Below are 11,266 nucleotides of genomic sequence, written 5' to 3' on the forward strand. Positions count from 1 at the left end.
TTTTTTTTTTTAGGTAAAGCCGTCGTATTAGTCAACAGAAGACAAGCATTGACCATAATGTAACCAAAAGATGTGGTTATGGATTTGATTGGATATGAAACTTTACTGTTGGTGTCAAGGTCAGAATGTGAGGTTGTGACGCCTAGGTTTTCGGGCGTGGTTGTGGAGGCCTGCTGGTATTTTTTGAGCGTGGCCGTAGGGGCTTGGCAGTGTGGGCGTGACTGAGGAGAGCCTGGTTCTCCTTAATGTGAAGACAGTGATTGGCGGCGCCGTAGCAAGATTGGATCACCTTCCGCTCGAGTCGCCTCATCGCCACCCTAGAAAGGTGCAGATTCACTCAGCTGCCCACATGTTTATGTCATGACATTTTTATATGCTGGTCAGAGGCTTATTAATTGTAATGAGACGTTAATATGTATTTCTGTGTCAGGAGGGAGTGGGACTGAGGGACTGAACTACACAAGATCCTGTGATCTTTCATCTGGTAAATGAAACCTTCGCCCTGAAGTCACTGAAGGAATGGTGCTCCGTGCGTGTTAAGTTACTACCTTGGAGAACGCTTGGGCCTGCACTTCGCATATTCGGAAGACCTTTCTTCCTTTTTACTCGTATATGACTCGTGGATCATTCCGGCCTTTGTAACTAGTTAATACTACAGACATAATGTATCCGTACTCCTTACACTGTCTCTCTGTATGACCTGTGCGAGGATACGTCCAGGGTTAGGGGGGAAAGGAATACTACCCACGTAGTACTTGTCATAGAAGGCGACTGAGAGGGGCAGAAGTAGGGGAAGGTAGAAAATCCTTCCTTCCTGAAACCAAAGAAGGAGCAGCTGAGCAAGATTATTTCCTCATAGGCTCAGGGGTCTGTTCCTAATGCCACCTCGCTAAGGCGGAAGTGATATATATTAGGCTTACTTGCCTCTTCTGCTTTAACGTGGTAGCATCAGAAACAAAGCCCTCAAGGAAGAATCCACGCTTTACTCCTACAGTTCCTAATTTTACGAATTGATAGTATGCGAACGAAGGATTTCCAATCCCCACCACCACCGTCTTGCACTCCTGCCCCCAAGTCAACTTATGTAGTGATATGTAGAGATATGTAGTTAGTAATATTTCTCTTCAGTCCCTTCGAAAAACACTAAAACAAACTTAATTGAATCCTTTATTTTTTTATTTTCTTGAGACTCCTGTTGATCTTGTCTTTCTGTCTTGTCCATTAGGGTTTATGAGTCCTGGGGCTCGTGAGGACATCATCAGGAGGAATGGCGACTGTAATATGACCTATGCCAATCTGAAGAAGCGACACTCCCGCTACCTTCAGGACCTCTACACAACCCTCGTTGACGTCCAGTGGCGTTGGACCCTCCTTGTTTTCTTCCTCGGATTTATAATCAGGTGGGTGTTGGGGATGCCAAGGTTGGGAATTTAGAGGGGAATTTACGCATGGATCAGTTGATAGGAATTGTAGGCGATTCTGGAAGGAATGGCCTGGTTGATCATTGGAAAATGTTTTAGTAGTTGAAGGATCACCCATGGTATTTATATGTGGACGAAGAGAATAGCAAGCTGGTCAGGGTAGGCTAGGGATATTTCTAAGAGCCAGGGGGTAACCAGGGAGATTAGGCTGTACAAGGAAGGTATTGACACAACCCAGTGGGACGTTAAGACAAGCAGGAGTGAGTATATGGGCATTCAGGCTTGGAAGGGTAAACCATTGGAGTGTTCAGGCTGGCTATGATAAACCACAGGTCAGAGTTCCCGATAACCCGCAGGGTCCTGATAGTATAGTTGCTCTCTCAGGCCAGGGCGACTGAGGTGTGCTAGGGGGCCAGGGAAGTGATCCATTGAGCTAATTTGTTTCTTGATGAACCATGGTGGGCATGAGCAAGTCAGGTTGTGACCCGGTAAACTGAGGTGGCCAGAGGGATGTTTTGCCATGCTAGGTTGTGCCAAGAGGCGATCGATTTCTTGTTAAGAGAGTGAAATAGAGAATGTTCAGGCAAAGATTGACCTGTGAGTGCTACGGTGGGACGAATAAAGAAAGGGATGGTTTGCCGAGCCATGAGAATGTTGTATTTGGAGAAAAGGAGCGTCAAGGAAAACCTAGCTGGTGGTTTCATTGGTCATGATTGGCCAGGCAGCACTGTTCTGAAATTAGATCTGTCAGTGAGTGTTTGTGAAGACCAGGATTGTCTGTGGATTTAGATGAACCAGGATATCCAGCACAGCATATCCAGCAAGGGACTTTTATGTAGGCCTTAATTAATGAGGGGATATCTTGGTTAGCCATGTTAGGCGTATGAGTATAATCATTTAGACCAGATGACTTCATGGGAATTATTGATAAGGGCAAGGGCGCTGGTTCCTAACTGATGGACGTTACCTAATATCTTGGTTAGGGAATGAGGGTTAGTAATGGTGCGTTATGGGTTTTAGTTATTATTTCTCTTGATTTCATGCCATATCTCCGTCTGAAAGACTGAGTGCAAGTAGTCAAATACTTGTCAAACCATGTTGAAGTTTTCAGATACTGTAATGTGATAAATTATTGTTTGGTCTAGCATAGACTCTCCTGTAATTTCAAAACTTTCAAACATTTATATTCATGCAGTTTGTTATTGACCTGCCCATTCGAAGCAGAGCACATAGGGTAAGCAATGGTGGATTTGAGGGTTAAGTTGGGTTGAACCTAGAGATAGTCATGTACAATAGCATAGGCCACAGCGTTGTCCAGTCTGGTCAGGTAGGTTGTGGGGTAGGCTGGAGGGTCATGATGGGATATTTGGATACCTGTGTAAGTCAGGCTCTGCCAAAGAACATTAAGGTGAACCAAAATGGCCCAAAGGGGTGTTCAGGTATGCCAAGATTAGCCATGGGTTGAAAGGGTTGACATGTATGGGCTGGAAATGTCATGTGGTTTCGGTTGGATCCAGTATGTTTGGGTAGAATAATGGTAGACCAAAGAGAGAGTACAGTATTAAATTGAATGTTCATATTTATCCTAAAATAGACATGTATAATTTGTTTTCTCTTTAACTTCAGAAATAATTGTATTTTTCATTATTTTTCACAGTATCTAATTACTGCAGTTTCTCCCTACAGTTGGCTAAGTTTTGCATTCATCTGGTACATGATCATCAAAGTGCATGGAGATGATCAAGCAGTGAATGAAGAACACATACCATGCATCCAGAATGTCAAGACCTTTACTGCCAGCTTTCTTTTCTCCATTGAAACTCAACACACAATAGGCTATGGTTCAAGGTAACCTATAAATAAAAATGAATTTTGTATTGTGTAAAGGGTTCCAATTTAAAAGCAGGAGTAAGTCAGGAAGAACAAATCAAAGGACTGAAATTTTTCATGCTGCACTTTCATGCACCATTGATCAAAGCAAGGTGGCATTGCCGTAGAAATGTCAAGCATAAACACATGATTTGTACTGTTATTCTATAATATATTGGCTTATACCATTAAGGTTTGTTTTAGCTGGTTGTGCATGTACAGTAATAACCTACTCAGTCATACTTGCTTAAGCCATACCAGGAGGCCTCAGCTTACGATTGGAATGCATTCTTGGTCGTGTGTCATATCTAGTATAAAATCATTGAAACCAATGGTATAAGTAGAGATATGTTTCTGAATAAATTTTTCCCAATGAAACTATTATACTTGGATTACCATGCTGGTATTCTATACCTGAAACAGCTTACAACCCACATACAGCATTTCACTTTCTCATGGTGTAATTTAGATGACATTCAATGAAAATTTACTGAAAAGGGTGCTGTGGTGGAACATTGTAACAATGGATTTAGGTGCTGCTGGAATTGGTTGCGGTGGACTTAGGGTACTGGAAGGGAGATAGGGGGCACTGGTGTCATCTAGATCATCCCAGGATTATTCAGTTCATCATGTGTTGCCATATCTCAGGCACTGCAGATAGTATTTAATAGACTAGCATGAAAAATATTAAGAGTAAGAGTGAGGGGGACCAATAGACTTGCCTCAAACCACGAGTTTCTGAACTGTATCAAATCCCATAAGCACCTTTAATTCAACCTCAAGAGCATTATCCTTATATTATCCTGTACTTCCATGAGTATCTTTGATATTCCATTCATACATACCGAAATGACTACACTTACTGTGGATGTAGTTAGTATAGTAATGGGGTTGCAGTGAACACAAACGAATGTAATTTACCAACTGATAGGATACAATAATATGTATTTCATTGTGACATTAGTGAAATATGCATTATAAGTACACAGATACCTCAAATTATGGTGATATACTTCATCATAAAAAGGAAATAATTTTTTAGACATTGAGAGTACTTTTCCTACTTGTTTACCATTTCCCATGTTAGACAGAAAACACCAGGAACAGACAAAAGAAAAGTCCCCACAGGAAACAGCATTGCTCCCCATTGCTTCAGCAAGGTAGCACCAGGAAAACAGACAAAAAAGGCAACGTTCGTTCACAGCATGTTTTGTGTCAATTCATCCTACCCTAATTGTAGTGTCATAAATCTGAAACATCACAACTCAGTGTGTCGTAACTTTAGGTCTCCTGGTACTGAAAAAAAATGCACAAAGAATCTGATACCAATAAGGCATATTATTACAATTTTGATTGTAAATTCAAATACTTTATATTTTAATTGTAAGTTAAGGAATTGTAGGAAAAAGTATGACCAATGTGTGTGGAGTATAGTTGGTAAAACATATGTGTAAACCCATTCATACTGTTGAGATAACCTGGTAATTGGTGTTAATCAGTATTTTTACATTCTGTTTGACACACATCAGTTCATATGTTATTTAGCATTTATTATCATGTTAATACCATATTTGGAGCCCTAATTTTACTGAATTCATTCAAACTCTTTTTATGTTTGATTTATATAGTAAAAGTCATTGATTGAATTAAAAGGAGAATGAGAAGGCAAGAATAAAAGAAACTTACAAAACCACTAATAGATTAATGCATTTTGATGTTATCTGCTGCAAGTTAAAACCTCCATTAGGTTAATGCATTGATTTTGATGGTATCTGCTGAAACTTAAAAGTGTATGTCTGTGAAAAGAAAAATCTTTAGAGTATTTCACACCTGCCCATGTTGCCAATTCTTTGTAAAAACAAACATTTATAGTCACAGTAGTTATACTTACAACTAATAGGATTCATAAGCTTCAGATGAAGCCATTATGAATTTCAGTAAAGGCCATATTCTCCTCCCTTTTTTTCAGGTAATTCTCATTACTTCATAGGATATTAGAACTTCCTGTTGTAAATACAATATAGTACTGGTATATCCAAAATCTAGTAAACTGCTTGTATTGATTTTAATGATAGCCGACAGTTTGCCCAGAGGCAAATGCTGTAATAATGTGTATGCATTCGAGTGCATATACATGAACCTTATGTTAAAGCATGGATAGAGTTTGCGCTAAGGCTTGCTTGTAGGGCATCCTTGTTCTGTAGAGACTATTGTGACACTTCTTTGTATTTTGTACAGGACTTGGTAGAAAAGATTACCATTTCAGATGACCTGTATGAGGTATGATAGTGTTTTGAAATGTTTCATTTGTTATCTTTAATTAAGGTAATAAAGGAAATAACAAAGCATTATCACAACCTTACTCAGGATTGGTTGCAGAAGAAATCACAGTGCAGATTGGCTGATGTAAATTAATACGTACAATTTTCTCATTTCAGATTCACCACTGAGGAATGTCCAGAGGCAGTTTTTGTAATGTGCATTCAAAGCATCACTGGTGTCATATTGCAGGCCTTTATGGTGGGTGTAGTCTTTGCCAAACTGACACGTCCTAAACAGCGGAGCAACACCATCATATTTTCTCGTAATGCATGCATCTGTCTGCGTGATGGTAATCTCTGTCTTATGTTCCGTGTGGGAGACATGCGGAAGAGTTTCATCATCGGGGCCAGCGTTAAAGCACAAGTTAGTTTTGCAGTGCACTTTACAGGTTTTCTGGAAAACTAAGTTCAGTATATGACTGATGCATTTTCTATTACTTCTGCATGAAACTTGCATTAATCCTTGGTCTTTCAGGTTGTGCGTAAGAGGATAACTGAAGAGGGAGAAGTGATCCCATACCACCAGTATGATGTAAAAGTGGGAAATGATGATGGCTCAGAAAACCTTTTCTTCATCTGGCCAATGACCATTGTTCATGTTATTGATGAAAAGTCACCCTTTATCAATATGTCTGCTGTGGATCTTATGAATGAAAAGTAAGGTAGTTTATATAGAAAGATTTAAAAAATTGACTATCTCTGTACATTTTATTCATCATGCTGTTTCCCACTGTCATGTGGAGTGCCTCATAAAGAATCACATCCATGTACCCAATTTTTTTCATGCCAACACACTCTTCATACGCATGATATTTGACCTTTCCATGGTATCCCCTGACCACTTTATATGCTCTGTTTCAGCCCACTGACAACACATCATCCCTCATAAACCAATTCACACACATTTGTTCTTTCCCTCATATATTTTGCTACTTATGTGCATAGAATAATTACAAAGTTTCATTTTCCCCTCCCAAAATTTCTATGTATCATATATGATACAAAATACCCCATAAAAGTAGTACCTTTATATGAGTGTGGGTGGATGATATGGTATCTGGCAGCCATGGTTGGTGTCTCAGGTCATCCATGTTCATGCGACTACAGTATGTGATGATTATAGGTTTTTTATGGAGTTCAATTTGTTCTACATCTGAGCAGATTATTTGCTCATCATTTATATTTTTTTACATTATATATATCATTTATTTATTTTTTTATTTTGCTTTGTCGCTGTCTCCCACGTTAGCGAGGTAGCGCAAGGAAACAGACGAAAGAATGGCCCAACCCACCCACATACACATGTATATACATACACGTCCACACACGCAAATATACATACCTATACATCTCAATGTACACATATATATGCACACACAGACATATACATATATACACATGTACATAATTCATACTGTCTGCCTTTATTTATTCTCATCACCACTTCGCCACACATGGAATAACAACCCCCTCCCCCCTCATGTGTGCGAGGTAGCGCTAGGAAAAGACAACAAAGGCCCCATTCTTTCACACTCAGTCTCTAGCTGTCATGTAATAATGCACCGAAACCACAGCTCCCTTTCCACATCCAGGCCCCACAGAACTTTCCATGGTTTACCCCAGACGCTTCACATGCCTTGGTTCAATCCATTGACAGCACGTCGACCCCGGTATATATATATATATGTATATATATATATATATATTGTACTTCTTATGCAACATTTACATATACCATTTACAGAGACAGAACATCATTTTCACATTTTCATGAATAAATGAAAAATTAATATTTTCATCAAAATTATAAACAATAATGCAAGAGAAATTGTTTTTTTCTGTAAAATCATACACAATAGTTGCTGCTTAAATGTGCTCTCCCTTGACAATGATGCAGTTACACTTTCTTTTGTAATTTATGGGTGCCTGTCATGATGATTTTTTCCAGCTGTACTCTAAGGATGCTAGTGACATTTATGGACAAGATGTGGAATTGTAAATCAGCTGGAAATTCAGATTGAGCAGTTCCAAAATGCAATAATTGTGTTTTGCTGTGCTCTAAAACAAATGGCCATGATTATGGTTCAGAGCAATAAAAGGGTTGAATTCACTGTTTAGTAATTTTTCTGTAAACTTTTCAAATCTTAGGTCCTTTTAATGAAAACATATTACACCAAATTCAGAGTAGTTTTTTAAACATGTTCAAACACTTTTGGTACATATCATATTCATTATTATTACTTTTTCCTATTTTTTTTTTAGATTTGAGCTCGTGGTATACCTAGAGGGTACTACAGAGTCCACAGGCAATACCATGCAAGCTCGATATTCGTATCAGCCAGCTGATATCTTGTGGGGACATCGATTTGAAAATCTGATATATTTTGATAAGGCTTCAGACAACTATATTGTTGATTTTAGAGAGTTCAACAAAACAAAAGAGGTAAGTATTCAATAGGTGTCAAGAAATTTGGGTTTTGAAGAATGAGAAACCATCTTTTTCACCCATGGCAGAGTCCTATTACTCTCTAAGAGACCATTTGCTGGACAAGGGGTTAAAACATCAGAGTGGAGTGAATCCAAATGGTTGAGTTGATAAATGCTTGTTCACATTGGCTTAACATCCATTCCCTAACTTACTCAGACCCATGATGTCACAGTACAGCATTAACATGGCAAAGCATACTAGGTAACCACCATTCACTTACTGGTCAAGGAACTAAGATACTTGTTGGCTACTAAAGATTACTCCTATTTATTTCATCCAGTGAGTTGTTCCTACATAAGGCCAGAGTAAATGCTCTTAGCAAAGAGCCCAAGACAAGAAACTGGGTCTTATTCCCAGATCAACTCTAGGACATCCTTGCTTTTAAAGTCTCAAAGGATCCTGGATGACCAAACCAAAGGTCTTAAGTATTTTTCTGTGGAAATAAGGAAACTTTAAGTTTTTGAGTAGAGATAGAATGAAGCTCTGTTGGAGAATTTTTTTTATAATAGAATGGCATTTTCTAAATGTTATGACAGTATAACACTTGTCATAATTGAGATTAACCCTGTGCAGTATATAATTTGTCACAATATGGTAATGTTAGCACAGTTTAATGTCATATCCTCTTTTACAGTCTGTGAAAGTGTGCTGTAATGAGCTAATTAGTATTTTTATTGTGTCACTTCAACAGGCTTTCCAAGCAAGTTTTTTTTGTATCACTTTAACAGGCTTTCCAAGCAAGTTTTTTTAAGTTCAGTTAGTTTCATGTATTGAATTAGAGAAAATGGTACAGGACATGCTGGAAATAGGGAAATGGCTTTGAATATAGATTGGAAAGTGCAGTAAAGGAAAAAAAATATAAACCATAAAAGTTAATATTTATATTTAAGAAAATTTACGAGATGTGAGGACAGGTCCATAAACTGGAGCCTTTCAAGGAATTCATATAGTTCTTTAATAGGAAAGATATTTTTAGTGAAGAGGCAGAGATTCATTACTTAAATACTGTGTGTGTCATAAAAGCCTTTAAGCTCATTTTCATCATTAGTCCTTGTAAGTTGAATTCATATCACAGCTACTTTTAAGATATGTTTTATTTTGCAGGTACAGTAGTCTCGTTAGATCTCGTTTTACTTTTCCTAGTAGTTATTTGAGCCTGCAACTGTAGTTAACTCATATCATACCTCTGTAATCTCTGTATGATTATTCATGTCATCCTGTTCTTTTCAGCTATTTCTTATTCTTCTCTCTAATTTTATGGTGCCACCCATATCCCTTTCCTTTTCCTTATCATTGAAAACATTGGAGCCTTACGAGGAATTCACACAGTTCTTTAATAGGAAAGATATTTTTAGTGAAGAGGCAGAAATTCATTACTTAAATACTGTATCATAAAAGCCTTTAAGCTCATTTTCAACTTCAATCCTTTTAAGTTAAATTCATATCACAGCTACTTTTGAGATGTATTTTATTTTGCATGTATGGTAGCGTCATTAGATCTTGTTTTACTTTTCCTAGTAGTTATTTAAGCCTGCAACTGTAGTTAACTCATTTCATTACCTCTGTAATCTCTGTATGATTATTCATGTCATCCTGTTCTTTTCAGCTATTTCTTATTCACTCTAATTCTATGGTGCCACCCATATCCCTTTCCTTTTCCTTATCAGTGAAAACTTTGATTAACTGTATTTTTTATCTGCAACTTTTTCTTACTCCATCTCATTTTAGAAATATGGTTAGTGAGCTGTGTTGAGAGGATTTTTGTTTTAAACTCCATGATCTGTCTTAGAGTGAATTCTTTTATCATTTTCAAAGAGAGCCTAGTACAATAGTTGCATGCTTCTTTTTCTCTTTATATTTTATTTTTCTATCCATCATATTCTGTCTTTTCAATTAGAATTATTAAAACATAATTTCTTGGCTGTATATCAGTTAAAAAGTCATTGTGCCAAAAGCAGACTTAGATTATTTTAAATTTCAGATACCAACACCTCTCTGCAGTGCGAGAGACTTAGAAGAGTTCAGACATCAGAACGCTGATCCTCTCATGTGTTATACACCATCCAGCTCTGATCAAATTGTGTGCCTGGAACCTGAAATGTTTGCTGCCCAAGAGGTGCAGTCAGCAAACTGAAAGTGTTATGGTCCTCAATATGGCAGTACTGTAAAAGAATGCAGATAAGACTTAGTGGATCAGGATGAAATGTAGTTAGTCCATGGTTTGTATATGAAAAGTGAAAGTTTTGGAAGGATTTTAAGGTCTGCAGTATGCAGCCTCCCATCTGTGATATTTTGATGTGAAAATAAGGTGTGGTAGATGCTCAAAGCTATGTCATTTAGTTCATCTTCTGATACCAGGTTGAATGGAAGCTTTTTCTTTTTCTTTTTTTGTAGGTGTACTTTATATAATTCAAGAGAAATTATTTATGAGTTTGGTAGAATGAGGGTAAATGAATAATTTGTTTTAGCTTTGAAGCTATGTTTTGGTTAAGGCTTTTAAATTCTGAAAGCCAAATTCTCCTCAGGGGTACTTTAGGGTACTGGAACATTTTTCCAACTCATCCTTAGGTGAATAAAAATATTTTTAATTTAGATTTTAAATTCTTATTACTCCTAAATAGAACTGTAAACTTGTGATTAACCACTGTGCTGAAACCAAGGTCATTACAGATAACAGTATTATCTGACAGTGTATATTCTATGTGTTGTTTTAATTCCACCAGTAATTTTTTCCCAAAAAAAACACTGTATCAGTAGTTTGGCATTAGGTTAGTTCAATAATAGAAAACTAGTTTCATTGGCAGTGGGACTCTTGGAGAATAATGTAGAATGCCTTATATTCAAATGCCTAGATTTTCCAGTCACCTGAACCAAAATGTTGTGCTCATTTACAGTCTGGAGAAAACCTACAGTAGGCATGAGTTGAACTCGAGGCAAATCCTAAGCTTAGCAGTCTGGCATTTTAGAAGCTAAGCCATTGCTTCCAAGTTAAAAGATTTTTGAAATTATGAAGAAATTTCTTCATACTGACAAATATACACTCATATACTCTATAAATACTGAAGCGTTATGATTAAAAAGCAATAATGCAAAACTATGGCTGGAAGAACTGATTAATTATCTCATCTAGCTGAGCTTAAAAGTGATTTTATCAACTGCTGAGTCAC

The 11,266-nt window shown here is 37.4% G+C and overlaps 1 protein-coding gene across 14 annotated transcripts in view; it reads left to right on the plus strand.

Moving 5' to 3' along the window:
- The window catches only part of LOC139753279 (ATP-sensitive inward rectifier potassium channel 12-like), a 66,500-nt gene extending 55,807 nt beyond the window's left edge, over positions 1-10,693 (plus strand). For all 14 annotated transcript variants that reach the window (XM_071669555.1, XM_071669557.1, XM_071669549.1 and 11 more), the window contains 6 exons: positions 1,226-1,400; positions 3,108-3,269; positions 5,729-5,975; positions 6,087-6,268; positions 7,874-8,054; positions 10,081-10,693. In XM_071669555.1, coding sequence (XP_071525656.1) covers positions 1,226-1,400; positions 3,108-3,269; positions 5,729-5,975; positions 6,087-6,268; positions 7,874-8,054; positions 10,081-10,233 — 1,100 coding nt within the window. In that variant the 3' untranslated portion in view covers positions 10,234-10,693. The remainder of the gene's footprint in view (positions 1-1,225; positions 1,401-3,107; positions 3,270-5,728; positions 5,976-6,086; positions 6,269-7,873; positions 8,055-10,080) is intronic.
- The last annotated feature ends 573 nt before the right edge of the window (positions 10,694-11,266 follow it).

The sequence above is a fragment of the Panulirus ornatus genome, chromosome 14, assembly GCF_036320965.1.
Source record: "Panulirus ornatus isolate Po-2019 chromosome 14, ASM3632096v1, whole genome shotgun sequence".
Taxonomy (NCBI): domain Eukaryota; kingdom Metazoa; phylum Arthropoda; class Malacostraca; order Decapoda; family Palinuridae; genus Panulirus; species Panulirus ornatus.